Source organism: Monodelphis domestica, chromosome 2, assembly GCF_027887165.1.
Source record: "Monodelphis domestica isolate mMonDom1 chromosome 2, mMonDom1.pri, whole genome shotgun sequence".
Taxonomy (NCBI): Eukaryota; Metazoa; Chordata; class Mammalia; order Didelphimorphia; family Didelphidae; genus Monodelphis; species Monodelphis domestica.
The window spans coordinates 510,314,105-510,338,436 of NC_077228.1; the positions used below are offsets into that span (position 1 = coordinate 510,314,105).

Consider the following 24,332-nt stretch of genomic DNA (forward strand, 5'->3'; position numbering starts at 1 on the left):
GCTGGCCTCTGAGGTTCCTCCGAGGTCTACGTCTGAGATCCTTGGATCCCTCTTCCCATCTGGGAAGCGAGTGCGAGTAACTCCCCGGTACAGCAGGAGGATTCCTGGCCTGTCGCCAGAGCAGAGGTTCACATCCCACCCTTGTTAGCGGCATGACCTCGGGCAAGTCACTTCCCTTCCTAAGCGCCCGACCGTGTCCGGGTGGAGGAGGACCCTTCCAGCCCCTAATCGGGGCCCTGCCGTCTAGGCACCTCCTGACCGGAAGGCGCCCCTTCCTACGGCATTTCTCCATTTCCTCCGTCCCCGATGGTCGCTCTTCCTCTCTCCCCACCAAGGTCTCCCTGTTGTGGTTTTTTAATTTTTACCTTCTGACTTAGTATCTGCTCTGAGATAGAAGAGCGGCCAGGCTAAGCCATCAGAGTGAAGTGACTCGTCCAGGGTCACCTCGCCAGGAAGCATCTGGCTCTCTGACCACTGTGATGCCGTGCTGTCCCTTGATGTAGGTTTTTTTAGCCCTCGCCTTCCATCTTAGAATCAATACTGTGTATTGGCAGAAGAGTGGAAAGGGCGAGGCAGTGGGGTGAAATGACTTGCCCAGGGTCACCCAGCTAGGAAGTGTCTGAGACTGGATTTGAACTCAGGTCCTCCTGTCATGGAGCCATCTGGCTGCCCCACTTATGTCAATTCTAAGACAGAAGGTAAGATTTTTTAAAAAATCAGGGGGCAGCTGGGTGGCTCAGTGGATTGAGAGCCAGGCTCAAAGATGGGAGGTCCTGGGTTCAAATCTGGCCTCAGACACTTCCCAGCTGGGTGACCCTGGGCAAGTCACTTGACCCCCATGGCCTAGCCCTTACCACTCTTCTGCCTTGAGACTAATACACAGTAATGATTCTACCATGGAAGGTGAGGGTTTAAAAAAAAAATCAAAGCTCTCCTTTGTCTCGGTTATATCTCATTCCTGCTAGTTGTTTGCCTGTTGTCTCCCCCATTCAAACGTCAGCAGCTCGTTGAGAGGAGGAGCCCGTTTGCCCCCTCGTAGCTGGCTCAGCCGTGCTGGTTGCTGGCTTGTTGCTCCTGTGATGCATGTGCAGAACGGCTTTGCTCTCCCCCCTTTAGAGGGGGGCACAGACGGGCTTGTCCCTTGCAGCTTGGGGGGGAGGGGGGTCCCCGGCTGCACTCAGGGCCAGACCTGCAGCTCAGGAGAAAGTCTGCGTTGGGTAGCGGCCTGCCTCCGCAGGGAAGGCTGATGGGAGGTCGTGGCCCCTGCCAACGCTTAATGAGAGCAGAGAATGCTAATGGGGCCCAGGAGGACCAGAGATGGCGGGAGGGAGCAGCTCTGTTTAACATTCTCCTCTCCTTTGCCGGTGCTCAGGGCTGAAGTGAGTAGCTCAGAATGGAAATGTGTTCGCTGTGCTAAGCCGGCCTCGAGACCCAGGCACCAGGGCAGCATCTCTGCGTGGAGTCTCTGGCAGTGCAGCCAGGCAGCACTGGGCTCTCCCTCTCACAGCCCTCGGGGCACTGTTAAACCTGGGGCACCCTAGCTGCAGAACCAGAGGGTTTGACACCTCTTATCTGCGCTTGGAAAGTTATGGAGAAAATGGTAGTCATGGAGATTAAGCTTAAATGTGTGCCTTGCAGAGAGCTGCTTGTTAAATAAAACATTAACCAGTGAGCCTCTTGTTAAACATCAGAACATTTCTTCTTTTCTGGTCCCTTCCATCTCTGGCTTCTTGATTCTCTGATCTGAGGCTGGGTTTCTTAGATTAGGGGTTGTAGCACAGGTCCAAGATACTGTGGAGTCACTTTCTGTGCCACCCTATACATGCCGCTTAATAATTTTTTTAAATCCTTATCCTCCATCTTAGAATAAATACTGTAAAAAAAATAATATTGCATATTGGTTCCAAGACAGAAGAGAGGTGAAGGCTAGGCAAAGAGATTTAAATGACTTGCCCAGGGTCATCCATCTAGGAAATACCTAAGGCCAGATTTGAACCCAGGATATCCTGGCTCCCAATCCACTGAGCCACCTAGCTTCCCCACTTACTAATTTTAAATTCAAGAGAAGATTTTGACTCAAAAGTAACAAAACCAAACCCTATTAACTTTCCCTCCCAGCTTTATGTCATCTGCACATTTTAGGAGTGTGCCATTTATACCATTACTGAAGTCATTATTAAAAATGTTAAACACATAATTTCTCTGGAGACTTCTTATCATGTTGTTGTTTTAATTAAGAAAAAACAATTCTGTCATATTACCATTGAACTATTCAGAAAACTCCTCTCTGAGTCTAGCCATCTGACTAGTTTGGAACACATCTCATTAAGTTTTCATTTAATCTGTATCTCAGTATGCTCTTCACAAGAAGAGTTACCTAAAACTTCATTAAAATCTAAACTAACTGTATCCCTACCATGAGCTTCACCCACTAGTTTAGTAGTCCTGTCAAAAAGGAAAATGAGGTTAATCTGGCATGACCTGTTCTTGATGAAGCCCCACTGGTTCTTAGTTGTCATTGCTTCCATTTCAAGAAGTTCTCCAACCATATCTTTAATAATTTGTCCTAGAATTTTGCCAAGAATTGAAGTCAGGCATCCTGGCCTGCTCTTTTCACTTCTCCCTCCCTCCCTCCCTCCCTCCCTCCCTCCCTCCCTCCCTCCCTCCCTCCTTTCCTTCCTTCCTTCCTTCCTTCCTTCCTTCCTTCCTTCCTTCCTTCCTTCCTTCCTTCCTTCCTTCCTTCCTTCCTCCCTTCCTCCCTTCCTCCCTTCCTCCCTCTCTTCCTTCTTCCCTTCCTCCCTCCGTTCCTTCTTCCCTCCCTCCCTCCCTCCCTCCCTTCCTCCCTCCCTTCCTTCCTTTCTCCCTTCCTCTCTTCCTCCCTTCCTTCCTCCCTCCCTCCCTCCTTCCCTCCTTCCTTCCTTCCTTCCCTCCTTCCTTCCTTCCTTCCCTCCTGCCTCCCTCCCTTCCTTCCTTCCTTCCTCCTTTCCTCCCTTCCTTTCTCCCTCCCTCTTTTCCTCCTCCTTTCCTTGCCTAGTCATTCACTTGCCTCAGGAGAGTCTGGCTGAAGCTAGGAACTGACCACAGCTGAATGATGAACGAGGAGGTGGTGTCTCTATTGAACTAATGCCTTGGAGACATGCCCCTCCAAACATGCTATTTACAGCCCATCTTCAGGAAGCCTCCCCATATTGTTACCCTTGGCCAGCCAAATCACTCAGCCTTTTTTCCAACACTTCTGCTCATTTGGAAATGTGAACACTTCTTTTCCAGCTTTGCACATGTCTGAATAAGTACACCTAATCATTTTCATGCCTGTATGTCCTGTCTCCCCAATTAGATTTTGTGTCTGGAGATGCAAAACTCAGCAAAGCCTCAGACATTGTAGCTGTTCAATAAACATTTGTTAAATCTGATTAAGAGTCTAAAAGCAATTTCTCTCTCTTCCCCAATTTGTCTCAACATCTCCACACCCAAATTATTCTGCCTGTGACCCTCTTATTTGTATATTTGTATCTTATCTCACTCTCCTTCCATGAGCATTATCTGCTTGAGATCCAGATTTATGTCTCATTTTAGCTTTGCATCTTGAGAACCCAGCAACTAAATAGGGAGTTAGTAAGTGGCTAACACATAGTAGGCACTAGTTAACAGCTTGCTGCCTAGGTAAGTGTTCATTCAGTCAATCAATGGACAAATGTGTACTAATAGACTTCTACATACCAAGCACTGTTCTGGGGGTACAAAGACAAAAACAGGATGCTCCCTGTCTCAAGTAGCTTATATCTACTGGGGGAGAGAAATGTGTATGGGAGAGGAAGCAAACTTTGCCCTAGGGCTAGACAGTTATAGGAAATCTGAGTCGAGCAGATTATTATATCTCTTTCTGTAGCCATAGTAGTACTGGTTGTATTATTGTTTCCTGAGCAAGAGGTGAAAAATGGGGGCCTCCTTTGGTGCCCCAGAGGTACCCTCAACTCTGATTTGCAGGTCCCCTCCCACCCCAAAATACAGCTACCCTTATAGCTACAGGATACACACTCCTAAAACTCTAGCTCCCAAATTCCTCCTCAAATTTGATCCTAGTGGGGAGAGGGAGGCAGGAAGGCAGGTGTCAAGATGCCCAGGCTTGTCTAGCCCCTGCTGTTTTGATACCTTCATTCATTGAACTTGAACAAATGAATGAATGAGTTGTCTTGCTTTTCTCAAGCCTTGCTTGTTGTCCCCAGATAGATTATCTGTCTTGTTGCTTATCTTGTTAAATATTCCTTTCTATTTCTTGTTGACATTATCACCTGATCTAACTTCTTTGTTGATTCTAACAACATCTCTATTTATTCTTAGAGATAGCCCACAGCCCAGTAAAATATAGAAGGGTAGACTTTTTTTTTTTTTAAAGCAAAACCCAGGCTACTCCAGACTGATGTCAGCCAGAAATATAGTCTTGCTTAAGCTAGTCTGAGACATAGTCATGGTGACTGGTAGTGTGGAAGATGATCAGTCCAAGGTAGGGCAGGGAAACTGGAGAGCTTTCTATCTTTCCTAATTCAACGCAGCTTCATTCTTTTGTTTGAAGTTGATTGGATCATACAGAGGTCAGGAGAGTTGGGAGAAACTTTTGAGATCAAGCCGAATCCCTTCATTTTATTCATTTTTTAACATTAAATTTTTTCCAAATAATGAAAATCCATTTTGTTTCCCCTTCATCTCTCCCATTCATCTCTCACTGAACAAGAAGGAAAAACAAAACCCCTTTAACAGATGTGTATAAACAAGCATGATATATTGGCCTGTCTTATTTTTTTATTGCCCTTCACAGAAGTGATGAGGCTCACAGACATGATGAGATATCTGAGCACTGCTAGGAAGTGGGTAGCCTGTTTTATCATTATTCCTCTGGAACTATAGCTGGTCATTGTAAGAATCAGAGTTCCCAAGGCTTTCTAAGGTGTCTTGACAATATTATTGTTATTGTGTAAATTATTCTCCTGGTTCTGCCCACTTCATTTTGCATCAGTTCATACAAATCTTCCCAGGTTTCTTTGAAACCATCTTTTTTGTTTTTAACAGCACAACAGTATTTCCTTACAATCATATACCACAACTTGTTTAGCCATTTCCAAGTTGATGAATATCCCTTCAATTTCCAATTCTTTACCACCACAAAAGAGCTGCTATAGATATTTTTTCTCCCTTACCACCACTTCCATTCTTATTCCCCTTCTACTTTTCTATAGTGTAAGATAGGATTCTATACCCCAAAGAATCTGGCTCTTCTTCCCTCACTGAACCAGTTCCCATAAAAGTAAAGTTTAAGCATTGACCATTACCACCCTCATCTTCCCCTTCTTGTAATAGTATTCTACGTCCCCATGTGCCTTTTTATGTGATATAATTTCCTGCATTTTACTTCTTCCTTCCCATTTCTCTTACTACAATCTTATTTTTTAACCCTAGATTTTTATTACATATCATCCTAAACAAATTAATATCATACCCTCTAACTATGTATGCATCTTCTAACTACTATGATAACGATAACAATTTTTAAGAGTTACAGATATCATCTTCCCTTATAGGAATATAAACAATTTGACTTTGTTGAAGCCCTTAAACTCTTTCTCTTTCTTATTTACCTTTTTAGGGTTGTATTTTGTTTTGTATTTGGACATCAGATTTTCTATTTAATTCTGATCTTTTTTTCAGGAATTCTTGGACCTCTTCTATTTTGTTAAATGACCATACTTTCCCCTGAAATTACATAGTTAATTTTGTTGGCTAGATGACTCTTGGTTATAAACCCAGTTATAAACCCTCTGGAATATCATATTCCAAGCCTTATGGTTCTTCTATGTAGAAGCTACCAGATCCTATGTAATTCTGATCGGGGCTCCATGATATCTAAATTGTTTCTTTCTGGCCACTTGCAGTATTTTCTTCTTGGCCTGGAAGCTCTTGAACTTGGCTATAACATTCCTGGGAGTTGTCATTTGGGGATTTATTGCAGGAGGCAATCTGTGGATTCTTTCAATGCCCATTTTGTCCTCTTATTCAAGAATACCAGAATGGTTTTCTTGGATAGTTTCTTGTAATATAATGTCTAGGGTTTTGTTTTTGTTTTGTTTTGTTTTTTTTTTGGCCATGACTTTCAGGTAGTCCACTAATTCTTAGATTGTCTCTCGTGGATCAGTTTTTCAAGCAAGTTGTTTTTTCAATGAGATATTACATATTTATTCTATTTTTAATTCTATTTTTTATTGTTTCTTAATGTTTTGTAAAATCATTAGCTTCTATTTGCCAATTCTAATTTTTAAAGAATGAGTTTCTCCCATGACCTTTTGATCCTCCTTTTTCCATTTAGTCCATTCTACTTTTCATGGCACTCTTTTCTTCATTTGATTTTTTTGCCTCTTTTGCTTGTAGGTCATTTCTGATTTTTTAAGTTGCTTTTTCATTTGCTTTTTGTGTTTCTTTTTCCATTTGACTAATTTTGTTTTTTAAGCTGTTATTTTCTTTTTGCATTACTTTCATTTCTTTCCCCCATTTTTCTTCAACCTGTCTGCTCATTTTCCTGCCAGTGAATTGGGAAATCTGCAGGTTGCTGGTCATTTCTGTCTTAGCTTCTGGTTCACAGGTTTTTTCCCTGGGGCTGTATTCACTGCTGCTGAGGAGGTTTGAGAGTACTATGGACCTCTGCACCTTACTGCTAGAGTCTGGGACTTTGAGGAGTGAGTCTGAAGTGCTCCTTTGTTGGTGTAGCCCGCAACCCAGGATCCCAAAGTTACCTATATCCTGGTTCTGAGTCTGGCAGAGTGGGGGTAGGCCTGTTGGCAGTTTTGCTTCTGGTTCCCCCTTATATTGTGGACATCCACTCTTTCTGTCTATCTTTCATGTTGTGTTCAGTGGGTGAGGGCCCTCGCTTGTCCTGCTTTTATCCCTGTCCTTTTAAGGCACCTTTCTAAGATCGGTTTGGAAGGATATTTAGGATGGCTTCAGACTTTTCCTGCTACTAAGCTGCCATTTTCTCAGTGTACCAGTTTTTCTGCTATAAATATTTTTGTTCATATGAATCATTTTATTCTTTCTTTGATGCCTTTGTGGTATAGAGATCAAATGGGATAGTATTTGTAAAGCACTTAGCCCAGTGCCTGGTATATATCAGGCACCATATAAATGCTAGCTTACTTATTATTATAGAGCAGGAGAGGTATCTCTGGGTCAGAGGATTCCAAATTGCTTTCCAGAATGGCTGAGCCAATTCTTACCCCCAACAATACTGCATGAATATACCTATTTGCCTGCAGTTTCTCCAGCATTTGTCATTTTCCCTTTTTTTGGTCAGCTTTGGCAGTCCAACACAACTCCCTCATTTTACAAAGTAGGAAACGGAGACCCAGAGAGGGAAGTGACTTGTTATGGTCATGCCATAAGGAATAGAGTCAGGATTTGAACCCAAGTCTTCTGACTTCAAATCTAGCACTTTTTTCACAATGGCACACTACCTTCTAAAGGGTTAGGAATTCCCATTGCATAACTTCTTAGTATAAAACAGCCTTCTAAAACCACGTGAAATAATTTTTATTGCACCAGAGATAATAAGTTTGCACTTGAAATCCTTCAGGATCTTGGAAGATAGCAAGCCCCTCCTTTTGTAGGAGGTTAAACTGAGGCCCAAAGAAGAGAAGCCACTTTGCCCAAAGCACGTGGCTAGAAAATGGTCTAGCCAGAATTAGAACACAGATCCTTTGCCTTCAAATCTAGGTGATCTCTATGAGGCTCCTCTCCCTTGATATACCTAACTGAGAATTGACTACCCGTGATGTGGTGTTAGGAGTCGACTGCTTATGGTAGGAAGAGCAGGAAGTGGGGTTCTGGGACCCGAGTGTTGCCGAGTGAAGCCGCTTGGGCTGGAGTGTGCAGGGAGAGGGGAGGCTGCTTAGCATGCATGGTGGCTCATGCTCTGGGCCTGGGCTCTGCCTGAGCAGGAGGGGCTGCTGAAAGGGAGCAGCTGATCCTTGGGGAGTGTGCCTGCCGTACTGTGGCAAGAGGAGAAATCTGGTTCTTGATAACATTTGCAGCCGATCAATAACAGCAGAACAGAGCAGCAGTGTGAGGGCAAGGAGCAGGACTCACATTTCCCTGGGAGGAGGCTGGGAGAATGATGGGCGTGGGAGGTTCTCCCCCTGCTCTCCCACTTGGTCTGGAATTTTCCTCCAGTCCTCTGCTTTTTAACCTGGATCACAGAGCAGGAGAGAGGGGCCTGACCTCCCCTCTCTGGGGCTGAGCTCTCCGAGGCTGCAGCGATTTGGTATTTGAAAGTACTGAAGGTATTTGAAGTCTCCGACTCCACGTACTGGGAGCTTCAAAACATGGTGGAGCCTTGGCCTCTGGCCCCCCAACAGTTTGTTCTGTGCTCTAATGAATGGCGGTGGGAGAGGTGAGGAGAGTCAGTCTTTACTTCCTTTCCTGTGTGTTTTAGAAAGGAAGCTTTTTTTCTTGGAAAAGGAAAGAATCAGGGAACCATGGTCTATGGAGAGACACTGGACGTTTACAGAAGAGAAAACGGCCCCCCAGATTTGGGGGACGATCCCCCAGCCGGTTAGTAGCTAGACTCAAATCCAGGTCTCCTAACTCTGAGCCCACTGCACCAGACTGTCTGTTGTCCCTCCTAGCCCTACGTCTATGATCCTAAAATCTCTGCGTGACCTTGGGCAAGTCTGGGCCCAGGTTTCGATCTCATTAACTGAGGGGTCAAACCTTAGAGGCATCTGTGTGGCCCACTGAATAAAGAGCTGGGGGCTTGGAGTCAGGAAGACTAGCTGGGCACACCGCTTAGGCTCTGCCTCAGTTTCCTCATCTGTAAAATGGAGACATTCGGAGCACCTAGCTTGCAGAGCTGTGAGGATCGAGTGAGGTAATCATGAAGCTCCTCCTGTCTCTAGGTCTGGCTCTCAATCCACTGAGCCACCTTGCTCCCCGCAGGCTTCATTTGCAGGGGGTTCCTGTCACCCTTTCATGGTGCCCAGGCCGGGGCTCTCTAGACACAGAGCTGTTGATGCCCACTGGGTAAATGCCTTCGAGGCCACGTCCGAGCGCCTGGACAATTTCCAGCCCTGCTCCTCCCTCCTGCTCTGAGGATGCTTTTTATTTTCAGTACATCCAGGTGGTAGCAGCTTGGGAGCCCGAGAAAGCCCACCTTGCCTTCCCCGGGGGCTCCAGACTGTGAAGCCCCTCCTTCCTCTGAGTTACACCGGTGCAGCCCCCCCACCCCCAGCTCCTTTGTGTCGATTCTTTTCTGTTGAACTTTCTTGACTGGACTCTGGGGTAAAGCCCAAACCCATAAGGGGAAAAGTCATTATTCTCCTATCGATCTGAGGCGTGACCATTAGGTATGATAGGAACTGGGGCCAATTATCTTGCTTCTGGTGAGCCCCGCCAGCCCCCTAGGCTCTGGGAGAAGAAAGTGGACACCCAGGAGGAGTGCCTGGGGGAACAGCCCCCAGGCTGGGGCAGCCATGGGCGGCCTGGACCCGCTCCCAAGGAGGCAGGGGATGTGATCTCTGCTTCTCCCATCCCTACCACCTTCCTCGGCCGGTCAGTAACCCAGGCACTGTCGTGGCCAGAGAGCAGCCAGGCTTCGGATCAGAAAGACTGGAGTTCAGATCTGGCCCCAGATTCTAGCTGAGAGGCCTTAGACAAGTCACTTAACATCTATCTGTCTCAGTTTTCTTATCTCTAAAATGGGAATAATCATAACCTCTTCTTTCCAAGGTGATTAGGAGAATCATGATCTGTAAAGCACTTTACAGACCTTGAAGCACTTAAAGCTTTTTATTAATATTGTTACTATTACTAATGGGGGAAGACAATATGAAAACAACTATGTATCTCCAGGATATACAGAGTGAAATGGGAGGGAGGTTCTTAGATCTAAGGTGGAAAAGGATTCCAGGAATATTCAGAAATTCTATTGACATGTAATCTGGAAAAAAATAAAACAAAAAAAATTTTTAAGGACTTCAGAAGCCCAAGTCCTTTATTTTACAGATGGGAAAATTGAGGCCTGTGAATTTTTATAGGTATGGACATTCCCTTCCAAGATGCAGATCACCACCCCCTTTGTGACTTAGCAGATCATCCTAGAAGGTTTGCACAGCTGAATAACTTGCCCTCCTATGGTCCATCTACTGATGAGCCTTCCTAAAGTCTAAGGTCTTTAGACTTTGATCCTCTAGGTCATAGGGAGCCATGGAGGGTGTGTGAACAGGGGAGTGACCAAGCTTATTATAGCATGGAGGATGGATTGACTGGAGACAAGGAGAGCTATGAGGAACCTTCTGCATTAGTGTCAGTGTTCTATATACTACTATAGAGCCACATCTAAAACCCTGATTTTGCCCCTTACTACTGGGAGCCTCCCCTCCCTGGACCTCAGTTTCCTCATTTGGAAAATTAAACATTGGAGAGACAGTGCCCTCTAAAGTCCCATCTGGGAAGGAAGGAAGGAAGGAAACATGTATTTATTAGGTGCCTACTATGTGCCAGGCACTGGGCTAAAAGCCTTACAAATATAATTTCATTTAATCCTCACAACCATCCTACGAGGTTATTATCTTTATTTCACACTTGAGGAAACTGAGGCAAACAGAGGTTAAGGGACTTACCCAAAGTCACAAAGTTCATAAGAGCCTGAGGCTGAACTTGGAACTTGGGTCTGTCTGATTCCAGTCCCAGTGCTCAATCCCCTGGGCCACCCAGCCACCTTTAAATCTACAAACCTCCACATACTTTTGTCCTTGGAGTTTTAGTGAATTTAAAAAAAAGTGTCATGAAACAGTACTGAAGCAAGAGTAAGGAGACTCACAGTCTCGTTCCAGTTCACCCAATGACTTGCATGTGGGACCTTGATCAAGTCACTTCCCCCTTATGTGCCTCAGTCTCCCTGGATGTAAAATGAGGGGATCAGAGACTTTCTGCTTTTCTCTGACCCTGTTTTGTGGCCACAATGGCAAAGGGAAGAGAGTGGCAGAGGGAGGAGAGAGACTCATTCCCTTGGGGGGTGGCCGTGGGATTCTGGACTCTTACGTGCTTCTGCAGGGGGTCAGCTGGGTAGGCTGGACAGCCTGAGCCACAGACGGCACCGGTGGGACTTGGGGGAGATGGGGCACCGACCCGCAGGGCTCAGATGTCTCTCCTGGCGGCATCGTCCCCAGCCACAGACTCACTGCAGAAGAGAATCAGCCGGCTCCCAGCCCCCTTATATCTGCTCCGTTCTTTGTTCTTAGAACAAATCAGATACTAAATAGATAACAGCTACAAGATCCAGTTTTATCCAGAGGAAAAGCCTGGCCTCTGCGTCAGGGCCAAATCATCCCTGCTGACACACTAAGTCATGGAGGAGATGAGATCTTCTCAGTGTCTTGCTGGGCTCCTTCCCCTGCCTGCAGTTCCTTGCCAATCCCTGCTCTCTCTGCCAAAAAAGGATCAGGTGCGGGGGCAGCTGGGTGGGTCAGTGAATAGAGAGCCAGGCCTAGAGACAGGAGGTCCTGGGTTCAAATCTGACCTCAGACACTTCCCAGCTGTGTGACCCTGGGTAAGTCACTTGACCCCCATTGCATAGCCCTTACCACTCTTCTGCCTTGAGACTAATACACAGTAATGATTCTACAATGGAAGGTAAGGGTTAAAAAAAAAAGGATCAGGTGTTCCCAGTGACAATCCATGTACCTGGGGCCCCAGATAGAAGGTAGGAGGGGGATCCGTGCTGGTTATACTCTCCTAGGGGCATGGCCTGTGGGAGAAGCCACCCATCCTGTCCTCTCCTATTCCCAGCACCAGATGAAGGGGGAGATAGGGAAGTAACACCCCATGCCTTCACCCCAGGGTTTAGAGTTTGGGACATGGGCAATAAGACCCCCCTCCTGGTCTTGGCAAGAAGTCCAGTGAGCCACACTGTTTATTGTCTGGTCATTTTCAATTTTGTCTCCCCACCCTTTGTGACCCCATTTGGGGTTTCCTTGACAGAGATACTGGAATGAGTTTGCCATTTCCTTTTCCAGCTCATTTGACAAATGAGGAAACTGAGGTAAACCGCATAAAGTGACTTGCCCAGGATCATACAGCTAGCTAGTAAGCATCTGAGGCTAAATTTGAAGTCAAGTATTCCTGACTCCCAGCCCCGTGTTCTGTCCACTGTATCTTCTAACCATGTTGGGACAAGGGCAGCAAGACCTCCTCCTGGTCTTGGCAAGAGGTTCAGTGAACCACATTGTGGAGCTTCCTGTTTGGAGGTCTATAACTGGGTGTCAGCCCACCTAGTGAAGTCCTGTAGAGGGCATTTCAAGTCATCACATGCATATTAATGCCTGCTCCATGCGGTACGTAGTTGTGGGTTCCAAGCACAGAAAGACAGCAGAGGAAGAGCTTCTAGGAACTTTGGAGTACAGGGTGGCTGAGAGAGCCTTGAATGTGGCATTGGGAGGCCTGAGTTTGAATTCTGCCTCCTCTATTGATGTGGCCGTGACTACATGGTTTTAACACTCTAAGCCTCCATTTCCCCTTCTGTAAAATGGGAATTATTACACCTGCAATAGCTCAAAGGAACTATGGCATGCAAAGTACTTTACAGATGTTGGAAGAGCTCTTAGCCAAAGCCATTGTTATTAGCAATAACTGGACTTTTTGAAGTATGGGGGCTTGGTGGTGTTGCTCATCTAGACTTCTCATTTCATCCATCTAAGGAAGTTCCAGTGAGATAATCTCCACCAACATCATCTTAGAAGTGTTAGCTGGGGCAATGACCAGTTACGTCACAAGCCTAGGGTCACCCAGCCAGGATAGGCCAGAGGGAGGACTGGAACCCAAGCCTTTTAGTCTCTAGGGCAGCCTGGCAATCCACTGGGCCAGGCTTCTTCTTAATGACCATCCCTGTAGACTATGGGCTTGTGTATCAGAGCGGGGAGACACCTGGAACATTGCTGCTGTGTGGCTGAATGAATGAACGTGTTGTCTGACATTCTGGCTCTCTTCTAAGCCAGCAGGAAAATGCAGTCCTCTTGTGGAGCAGCCTCCTGCATCTCTCTTGGTCAGCACTTCGCCCCGGATCCCTGTATTTGTGAAATGGCATATAATGCTGGACCATGCATTTCCCCCCCTCCCTTCCCATAGTCCTCAGCAGCAGGCTGAGCCCTCCCTCCTGCTCTTGGAACGTGGGTATGTGACATTTCCCTCCTCGGAGAGCTGGCAGTGCCTGTCACCCACTCCCAGGAGAGGTGACTGATTCCGCTGTCCCCGGGGAGCCAGGATCGCAGTAACAAATGGTGCTCTCTTGTCACTTAGATCCAGCAGCTCAGTGCACAGCAGCTCAATGAACCTGTAGGATATTCCCTGGAGGGGGTGAGGTGGGGAGTTGTCTTTTTCTTCTTTTCTAAAAAAAATTGGCGTGTAATTAAACCACTTCACAGAAGAGGAAAGAAGTCTGGTAGACATTACAGGCTGACTCTTTATACCTCCTGCTCCCAGCCTGGTGCCAGTTCATACTTAGGCTAAGACAGCCAAATTAGCCCTGGTCTTAGAGGCAAAAGTTCTGGGTTCAAGTCTCAGCTTCACCACTTCTTGTATGCACGGCACTTAACCTTTCTGTAAAATGGGTGTTATAATACTTGTCCTGCCTAAGAAGAGGCACCAAATAGGGGGACAGAGAGAGTCCTGGAATTCAAGGTTCTGTTGCATTTGTTTGTTGTTCTTAAAGCCCTTACCTGCTACCTAAGAATCACTATTGTATGTTGGTTCCAAGGCAGAAGAGCAGTAAGGGCTAGGCAATGGGAGTCAAGTGACTTGCCCATGGTCACACAGCTAGGAAGTGTCTGAGGACTGATTTGAACCCAGGACCTCCTGTCTCTAGGCCTGGCTCTCAATCCACTGAGCTACCCAGCCTCCCCCCAACCACCCCCCCCCAGTTACCTGTGTGACAGAGTTACAAAGGCAAGTCATTGGCTTTGACAAGTTTCTCTGTTGAAAGCAAAGCCTCGAAATAGAAAGGGTGCCAAATGGGGTGTCAGAGATTGTTGTCGTTCAGTTGTTTTAGTTGTGTCTTCCTCTGTGACCCCATTTGAGTTTTCACAGAAGAGATCTGGGAGTGGTTTGCCATTTCCTTCTCCAGCTTATTTGACAGTTAAGGAAACTGAGGCAAACAGGGTAAAGTGACTTGTCCAGGGTCACACAGCAAATTATTGTCTGAGGCCATTTGAACATAAGAAGATGATTCTTCTTGACTCCAGGCCCAGCACTATCCTCTGTGCCCCCAGCTGTCCTGAAGACCTGAGTTCAAATCCTAGCTCTGCCATTTGGTACTTTTGTGACCTTGGCCAATGGGTTTTGCCTTTCTGGGCCTCAGTTTCCTTATCAGTAAAAAAGAGTGGGTCAGACTAGATGACTGTGGGTCCTTAAAACCCTTTGCAGTTTGGCTCCAGACCACCTCTCCAGGCTTGTTACCCATCATACTCTTTCACAAACTCTCCTTTTCAAGCCAAACTGACCTATTTACCATTGCCTATATATGACACTCCATCTCCCTCCTCCAGGTCTTTGCCTAGGCTGTGTCCTCTGCTTGGAAAGCATTCCCTCCTCTCTTCCTTTTAGAATTTTGAGTTTTCTTTAGAACCCAACTCAAAAACCTCTGACTAAACCAGTATCCTGCCCTGCCCCCCCATCTGCTAGTACCTCCTCCCCCTTGCTTTAGATTTCCTTTGCAAAATGTTTTTTCCTTTACACAGATGTGTGAGTGTTATTTCTCCAAATAGAATATCCACTCCTTGAGGACAGGGACTATTTCATTTCAGGGTAGGAAATTTGCAGGGAGGAAATTCCCTCTACTGCTGTTCCTGCAAATTAAAAGCCTCAGAACGTTGCCTGCGGAGGCACTGAGAGGGTACAGGATTCAGAGCCAGAAGGGACTGTAGGGTTAGGGCAGCCCCTTCCTTTTATAAATGAGGGAAGGAAGTGACTCGCCCAAGGCCACACAGGTAGGATTTGAAACCGGATTCTTTGACTCTGGAATTAATTAATGCTCTTCCACCATATGTCAAGGACCACATAGCCAGTGTGGATCAGAAGCAGGAATGGAGCTTGGGCCTGACTGCCATAATGCCCGATCGATAGTCGACTCTTAATCAATGCTTATTGATAGATCATTATGATCAGGTAAATGGATCAAACGAACTCCACTCGGTAGCATGAAGTGGGACGGGCCAGAACGGAGGTGTCAGACAGGCCCAAGTGGCCCAACCAAATGGAAAAGTCTTTGGGAAGCTATTTCAAGAGAGAAACAGAAGGACGGTTCAACGTGGAAGCCGTTAGCTCGCGGCTTTCCGAGTGACTGGGTGCCCCAGAGGCTCTGACTTCCCGGGACAAGACGATGGGTGAGGTGGCTCCGGGGCTGTCACTCGGGGTCCTGCCCGGCTCTGCGGAGTCTTGGGGTCCTTCCGTGGTGTTATCATTAACAACAAGCAAACCCAAGGCTCCTGCAGAGTGCAAGAGCGATTCTCGGCCGCCCAGGCTGAGCGAGAGCCCGGAAGGTACTTACATTCGCTGCTCCTTCTCTCTCCCTCCCTCCCCTTCGCCCTCTCTCTCTCTCCTAGAAAGTCTGCACCAAATGTGGGATTGAGACCTCCGGCAGCCAGAAGCGGACTCTTTGGCTGTGTAAGATATGCAGTGAGCAGAGAGAGGTAGCGTATCCGGGGGGGACACCGCCATCGGCTGCATCAAGCGGGCTGGGGGCGGGAGGGGGCTGGGCTTCCCCTCCAGGGTTAACCAAGGACTTGGGGTGGGGTGGGGGTGGGGGGAGGATCTGCACTGTGTGAGGGGAAGTGGTCACCGGGCCCAGGCTCTCGGGGACTTCCTAGCCCCTGGAGGACCTCCTGCCTCCGGCCGCTGCCCATCCATCAGTCACCTCCCAGGAGAAGATGCCTTATTCCAGGAAGGAGTGGTCCATGCCACAGGAGAGGCTGGAGGAGTGGGAAGAGGGGAGTTTAACCTAGAGAATGGAGTACTGGGGGGGGGGGTGAGATGGGTCTTGAGGGCCATCTTCAAGTACTTGCAGGGGAGTCATGGCACTGGGCCAGGAGTCAGGAGGACCCGAGTTCAAATCCAGTCTCAGGTTCTTATTAGCGCTTTGACCCTGGGCAAGTCATGTAACCCTGTTTTCCTGTTTCTTCATCTGTAAAACGATCTGGAGAAGGAAATGGCAAGTTGTCGAAAAAACACCGAATGGGGACCTAAAGAGTTTGACAGGCCTCACCTACAATAACAGCAGTTCTGTGGGAAAGGGATTAATCTTGTTCAGTTTGACCCCAGAGGCAGAATCAGAAGATGGAGAGCCGGGAGGGGGAGAGAGACCAGTTTAGACTTAATATCAGGAGAAACTTCCTATTAGAGAGCGTCGTCCCAATGGATCGGGCTGCCTCGGGAAGTGGTTGGTGGAGATGTCAAAGCTGATGCCGGACGACCACTCGGTGGCTGTTCTAGTGGGGCTTCCTTTTGCATGTGGGTTGTTCTCGGGGGCCACCGAGGTCCTTCCCGAGCCTCAAAACCTGTGATTCCGGGATTGACTCTTTAAGGAGCAGAGAAATGGGATGGACAGACTGACTCGGGGATTTCAAGACAGCTATGTCCAGGGAATGGCTCAGAGACATTGCTCTTAGGGATGCCACATTGCCTGGACCCCTTCCTAAATACAGAGGCAGCAGACAGAACAGGCCCAGCCACACAGACTCACCCCCAACACCTCAGGGACACTCCAACTTCCCTGAAGGCACCTCCAAAGAAGAGCAGTCAAGAGGATAAATGAACATAGTCAAGGGGCAGGGCACCCCCTCAGGATGGCTGGCTCCTCTGCCCCATCCTGCCTAAAAGCATCTCTCTCATTCTCTCAGGCACACCTTTCTTCAACCTGTAGAATATTATGGCTGGTTTTTATAAGAATACACTCCTTGTGCTCCTCCTTCTTGCTCCTCTTAGATATCCCAGCTGCTGCAACCAGCCTTGGAGAAGCAGCTATCAGATGCTGACCTTCAGGACAGTTTCCCACAAACTTGTTCACTTCCTGGAATTTTTTTCCTTGTGTTTGGTTTCCTCATCTATAAAATGGGGTTACTAATAGCCCCTCCCTCCCAGGGTTGTGAGGAGTAAAGATAATGTTTGCAAAGCTCTTTGAAAGCCTTAAGCCTTATGTAAACATCAGTTATTAGTATTACTGTTTCTGTCTTTATGCCCCACTATGGTTCCCTCCTTTCTCTCACCCCCATAATTCATAATTCACAGGTAGTTGGCCTGGGGGGCTGAAACAACAGGACTATGCTTAGGGACTGCAGAGCTGCTCTAGGGTGGGCCAGCCCCCCACAGGGGATGGGGTCTTGGAGGTGGGACAGTGTTGGCAGAATGATGGACGGGACCCAGCTTTCGCATTCAACCCGCAGCACAGGCTTCACAGGATAAACTGCTCTGCCTTGGTTGAGGCCTAGCTTTATTTTATACCCTCATGATCACACATCTACTTGGCACACAGTTTCATTCTCAACATACATGTTTCCATGGAACCTAACAACACACAGGAAGCCTAGAGAGATAGTCAATGAAACATTGTTGCTAAGGGCAGATTCAGAGGGTAGAATCAACATGACCCAGATATAGGTTAGGGAATTCAGGGCACAGATTTGCCAGAAGTTTTTATGCCTAGAAAAGAGGGTCCTATCTAAGTGAGTATATAAGAATCCTAGGTTTAATTTTGTAAATGGGATCTCCTGGTAATATCCTGGGGGGACAGAGTGGGACATCTGTATTGACCCTGCAAGCATGTTGCTCTCATCTATTTTTCCTGGGGCTAATTAAAAGAATAATAATCATGGCAATTTCAATAATAAGGGGATGTTAATAAGGAAAGTTACTTAGTGGGGTTTCAATGGGTGTTTCCCTTCCTGGGGTCTGCTTTACAGTCCTTGGTTTCCACATGGACTGTGTCCAACAGCAAGGCCTTTCTTGGCTCCCGGCACAGAGCCTTAGGGAGGACTTATTCTTGGCCTTCCAGGTAGCTAAGTGGTGAGGAGGATAGGATGCTTGGCTTGGAGTCAAGAAGATCTGGGTCCAAATCAAACTCAATAGTTACTAGCAGAGTGACCTTAAGCAAGTTACCTCAACTTTGTCTGCCTCAGGCCCTTCAGCTATAAAATGGGGATAATAATAGTGAGGATCACATGAGATACTATTTTACAACAGTACCTGACACATAATAGGTATTTGATAAATTCTCCTTTCCTTCTTTCCTTTTTCCCATCCCTCATTCTTTCCTTCCTTCTTTATTCCCTACCTTTGCTTTCTCCTTCCCTTGCTCCCTTCCTTCCTTTTCTCCTTCCTTTTTTCTTTCCTTCCTTCTAGCCTTTATTCCTTCCCATTGCTTTCTTTCTCCTTCCCTTCCTCCTTTCCTCATTCTTTCCTTTCTTCTTTATTCCCTCCCCTTGCTTTCTCCTTCCCTCCCTCCCTTTCTCCTTCCCTCTTTCTTTTCTTCCTTCTCTATTGCCTCCCATTGCTTTCTTCCGGCCTCCCTTTCTTCCTTTTCTCCTTCCTTCTTTCTTTTCTCTCATTGCTTTCTTTTCCCTCCCTCCCTCCCTTTCTATTCCACTTAAGCCACTTGGTAGGCCCCCCCTCCCCAGGGGACCTGGCCTGTTTCAAAGTACAAAGTTGCCACATCCTCTTCAAGTCTCTAGCTGAGATAATAATGTTAATGATGCAATTATATGACACTTTAGAGTTTCAAAGCCCACACCCACACACTTTCTTTTTTCTTACAAACAGCAGTCAGGGCAGTGATCTGAAGGGTCTGGGAGGGGTTTGTCCTTGAGTCTCCAGTACCTGGCATGAGTGGCCACTTACATGCTTGCTGGTTGATTGATTATTGATTGATTGGTTTCCTCTCTGGCTCCAGCGAGCAAATAAAGAAAGTCGGAGAGATTAACTGAGTTGTCCAGAGCCACCCAGTAAATCAGTGGTTAGAAAGCAAGTCGATCTGTCTCTTTCTCTCTTTCTCTCTGTCTCTCTCCCTCTCCCTCCTTTCCTCTCTCCCTCCCCCCTCCCTCTCTCTCACACATACACATTTAAAATACGATTGCTGACTTTTTTTGTTTTTAGATCACTTTCATTTTCAAATATTCTCCTTCCCTCCCCACCCTCATCCCTATTTAGAGAGAAACTTGCAAAGTCCCACAGTGCCCTCTCCCAGAATCCTCTGGCCTCACCCCTACTGCTTGATCCTTTTAATCATCCTGGTAACTGCGGACAACCTTGGAAAAGAGTCTATAACAAAGAAAAAAAAATTGACAGAAAGAGGGAGGAAAAGCCAATTGAGCAGAACCAACCAGGACATCAGTGAAATATGTGGGCATATGCAATGTGCCACCCTCATGGTGCCCCACCTTTGCCAAAAACAGAGGCAGGAGCTTTTTTAGCTCTTCTTCAAGACCCGGCTTGCTCATTATCCTTGCTTTTAAGAAATAACCCTCATCTTTTGTCTTAGAATCAATGTTACTGATCAGTTGCATGGCAGATCTGTAAGGGCTAGACAATTAGAGTTAAGTGACTTGCCCAGGGTCACACAGCTAGAAGTGTCTGAGGGCATATTTGATCTCAGAACCTCCTGTGTCCAGGCCTGTATCTCTATCCACGGAGCCACCCAGCTGCCTCTATATTTTGGTTTTATTAACTTACTTATTTTTAGAACTGAGCTTATTGCTACCTTGACTCCCTAGCCAAGTATTCTTGCCTCTCTAGGATTTAAGGAAGAAGTTCTAACAGAGCTATCTACAAATGGAATCCACTACCTTGAGAAGTAATGAGTTCCCCATTTCTGGGAGTCTTCAAGCAGAAACTAGATCATGATAATAATAATTTGTTGTTTTAGTGGTGGCCATCTCTTTGGTGACCCCATTTGGTATTTTCTTGGCAAAGATGAGTGGTTTGACATTTCCTTCTCCATCTCATTTGAAAGATGAGGAACTGACACCAAAAGGGTTAAGTGACTTGCCCAAGGTCACACAACTTAGTGTCTGAAACCAGATTTGAACTCAGGAAGATGGGTTTTCTTGACTCCCAGGTCCTGTGCTCTGTATACTATGGCACTATCATGCTTCCTAATAATACTAATCACAACAATTAGCCTTTAAATTGCACTCTTGAAGGTTTACAAAGCACTTTATGTACTATCCCATGTAATCCTCACAACATCCTTGGAAGACAGGTGCTATTATTATCCCCATTTTACAGAGGCAGCAACTGAGGCACAGGGCAGCTATACTTAGCTCAGCTATACTTGCTCAGAATTGAACCCCTTGTGAGTATCTGAGTCAGGATTTGAATTCAAGTCTTGAGTCTGAATTCTGCTACCTAGCTAGGTAGCACAGTATATTGAGAACCAGGCCTAGAGACACGAGGTCCTGGGTTCAAATCTGACCTTAGACATTTCCTAGCTGTATGACCCTGGGCAAGTCACTTAACCCCTATTGTCTAGCCCTTCCTGCTCTTCTGCCTTGGAACCAATACACAGTATTGATCCTGAAGTGGAAGCTTAAAAAAAAAAGCAGACAACCACTTATCAGAGCTGGTAGACTGGACCCTGTAACCGTGGGGCTAGGTAGTCTCTGATGTACTTTGGGGGGATTCTGTGATCTCCACCTGGCGGATTCCATCCATCCCTCCCTCCCTCAGGGAAAGGGCAGCTGGACTCCAGACCCTCCCTGACGCCTCCTGGGTAATCATTCCTATGTCAGTCATGATGGCTTCCACAGGGGAGAGCAGCAGAGGAAGCAGCTGGTCCTTTCCCAGGCTTCCTTGTGACCCATCACGGAGCCATATCTGGGTCCTGGAGCCCTCTGGCAGCGGGGGGAGCCCACGGCCCCCTTCTTCGAATCACATGTTTCAAGGCATCCATCAGCTTAAAGAGGAAACCAACGGCATTTAAGTATAAAGAAAAGAAATTATACTGAAAGCCAGTTTTCATAATAGATATAATATGTTTAAACCCTTGTCTTCTGTCCCAGGCTGGGCCATCTAGGGTGACTCACTTTAAGAGTCATACTGCGTATTGGTTCCAAGGCAGAAGAGCGTTAAGGGCTAGGCAGTGGGGGTTAAGTGACTTGGCCAGGGTCACCCAGCTAAGATATCTAGATCCAGATTTGAACCCAGGGCCTGAGCCTGGCTCTCAATCCATTGGGCACCTAGCTGCCCCCTGCCCAATATTTCTAAATGCAAGTTCACAGCTTCCAGATTAAGAACTCCTGTTCTGGGATAAAATATAAAACTCCACCATCTGGCATTCAGGCTCTTCCCGGCGTGGCTTTTCTCCTCCCATTCGAGGCTGGCTACCATCCGTGCCTTCTAGGTCCCAGATGCCTTTGCCTCCTCCTTCCATCTCTCTGTGCTTGGCTTGCATGGGCACCACTGAATCGGTACTTTCCTTCAAGACTGCGCTCAGGCTCTGCTGCTGGAGGCAGCCTCTCTCTGCCCTCCTCCTAGGCGGACGGCACTTCTCGGGGCCCCTCTGGCCGTACACATAGGGGCTTCGGGTTTGACCTCATCCTCTTGGCTCCGCTTCCTGGCACGGGCACTGAGCCAGTTTTCGTTGCTGCGCTTTAGTCGTTCGGTCCATCCCGTGGTCGGTGTGAGAGCTTACTCCATGGTTTTTGGCCGGTCCCTGCTGTCGGGGAGGCTGAGGTGGGTTGCTCCAGCCCTGCCGTTCTGAACTGTAGTAATGCATGTGGGGAGCCCCTGGGGATGGGAGCCTCCATCTAAGGAGGGGGGAGCTGGCCGATGCTCATCAGAGCGGGACCTGCTCGTGTGGAGGCTGGACTAAAATATAGGGAGACTCAGGCCTTCAGAAAAAACCAAGCAGGCACCGTGGTGAGGGTTAAAAAAAAAGAATAAGCCAATAATAAATGCTGCCTCTCCATAATCAAGCAGATGATTAAACAGCATTTTAAAAAGGACAGCTAGGTGGCTCCGTGGATAAAATGCTGAGCCTGGAGTCAGGAAGACCTGAGTTCAAATCCAGCCTGACACTTGCTAGCTGGGTGACCCTGGGCAAGTCACTTCACTCTATTTGCCTCAGTTTCCTCATCTGTAAACTGGAGAAAGAAATGGCAAACCATCCCAGAGGCTTTGCCAAGAAAACCCCAAATGGAATCACCAAGAATCAGACACGACTGAAATGACTGAACAACAAAAAACAAAAAGAGCCTGGGTTAAAAAGCAAGCATAAGTCAATCAACCACTAAAATGAAAACAATTACAAATAAATAAATGCCCTTTGATGAACAGACTGATTCCGTTTACCATCCTACAATATTCCCGGGGTGGGGTGGTGGGTCTGGGACTCTTTAAAAGCCCGTTTCTGTATCTGGTGCTTAATTCCCTGCTGCTTTCCCAAGAGGTATGAAATAAATACTCCTGGGATTAAGCTGAAACTCTTGCCCTTGGAGCTGCTTTCTCGCGTTCTCAAAGGTTTGTGCATTTCTCAGAAGATGCTAATGACAAGGAGAGGGATCACACCTAGTCTCTAACCTCCACCAACACCTTAGTGAGATTTCTTGACAAAAGGCAGAGAATTGGAACTGAGGAGAAAGGGAGAGCTGCCTGGGCAGTGAGAGGTTTAGTGACTTTGCTTGGGTCACACAGTCAGTATATATCAGAGGTGAAACTTGAACCCAGTCTTTGTGCTTTACCAGGAATCAACTTGCAGTTGCTGCATTTTGCTGTTTTTCCAGACATGTCCAACATTGGGAATTTTCTTGGCAGATACTGGAGTGGTTTGCCATTTTCTTCTCCAATTCATTTTACAGATGAGGAAACTGAGGCAAAGATGATTAAGTGACTTGCCCAGGATCACACAGCTAGTAAGTGTCTGAGGCTGGATTTGAATTCAAGCCCTCTTGACTCTGGGCTTGGCACTCTTATCGACTGCACCTCCTTGCACATAGTGAACATTAAATAAATGCTTTTTTGGGTGGATTGTATCAAGTGGCTCTCTATTCATGCTGAAAAAGAATGTAACCATCTTCTTACTCATCAGGTCGAGCTGTCTTCCATGGCGTGCTAACAGCTGGAAAAAATCCAGAAAACAAAAATGGAGATTTGAAATCCATTTTTGTAAATGCCAAGAACCTATTGGTTTGTGTCTTGCCACTTTGGTTTGTGGTTTGCCCTGTGGCCTGGCTAATTTGGATTTGTAGAGAGCAGAATAAGCTTGCTCTCTCAGCTGGGCAGAGACAATGCCCCTTTGTATACTCAGTTCCACTCTGCTAAACCTGACATATTGTGAGTCTACCGTACATGCCTCAGTGGTGCTGCGGCCAGGCGTGCATTTGTGTATATTGAAGCCAATCTATTCTTCTTGGCTACTTTCTTTTCTGCGTCAGGGTAATTGGGTTTTTTTCCCCTCTTAAAATGCCTTTTTTTCTTTTTCTTTTTAAAAAATCTAATCAAAAAGTAGAGATAAGTCAACAGAAGAGAGCGTTTTCAATGTCAGATTCCAAGTGCCACACGTGGCTGGTTCAGTGATAAAAACTCAGAGCTCCGTCCCCCAGCAACAGCCAAGTCCTAAATGGAAGCACTCGGATTTCTGATGAAAACTCTTAGGATTCGTCTGCCAAGACCTCTTATCTCCCTTTCCTCTTTCTGCTTCAATACTGTCATCTTCTGGAGTAATGATGAGCATTCCCCACTGCCCTCCCTCAAGCAAATGGAGCCAGCCCTGCTGGAAGTGCCGGGGGCCAAACTGACCCAGGAGGTTCTGTTTATTCATCCTTCAGGTGCAGCATGAGCGAGCCCCCACCCACCGATCCAGCTCTGTCTGGGAGCTTACCTTGGTGAGCTTAGGAGAGAGCTCTGATTCTGAAGGCAGAGACCTTGGGTTCAAATCCTGACATTGGTGCTTATTCTCTGTGGGACTTTGGATAAGTCACTTTACCTCCTCCAGCCTCAGTTGGCTCACCTGTCAGATGATTGGATTTGGACTACATGAACTAGGTGATTCTTGGTGGCTTTAGGACTAGAATCCTATTATTTCAATAAGGAAAGTCATTATTTAGAGAGCCACAGGTACCACAGACAAGGACTGGGGCAAGTGGCAGCTAGGACTGTCTCAGGGAACTTTGTGGGTGAATGAGACCCTGGGGTACCAGTACAGGACTTCTACTGGACAGGCAACTCTGCTTCCTAAGGATTCTTGCCTTTTAAGAGATATTGTGGAAGGGCAGCTAGGTGGCTCAGTGGATAGAGAGTCAGACTTAGAGATG

The 24,332-nt window shown here is 46.9% G+C and overlaps 1 protein-coding gene across 5 annotated transcripts in view; it reads left to right on the forward strand.

The window, feature by feature from the left end:
* The window catches only part of RPH3AL (rabphilin 3A like (without C2 domains)), a 204,073-nt gene that overhangs the window by 77,365 nt on the left and 102,376 nt on the right, over nt 1-24,332 (forward strand). For 4 of the 5 annotated variants that reach the window (XM_056819597.1, XM_007485739.3, XM_007485737.3 and 1 more), the window contains one exon: nt 15,636-15,722. The exons of the other annotated variant lie outside the window; for it this stretch is intronic. In XM_056819597.1, the coding sequence (XP_056675575.1) occupies nt 15,636-15,722 (87 nt within the window). The remainder of the gene's footprint in view (nt 1-15,635; nt 15,723-24,332) is intronic. 5 annotated transcript variants of the gene reach the window in all.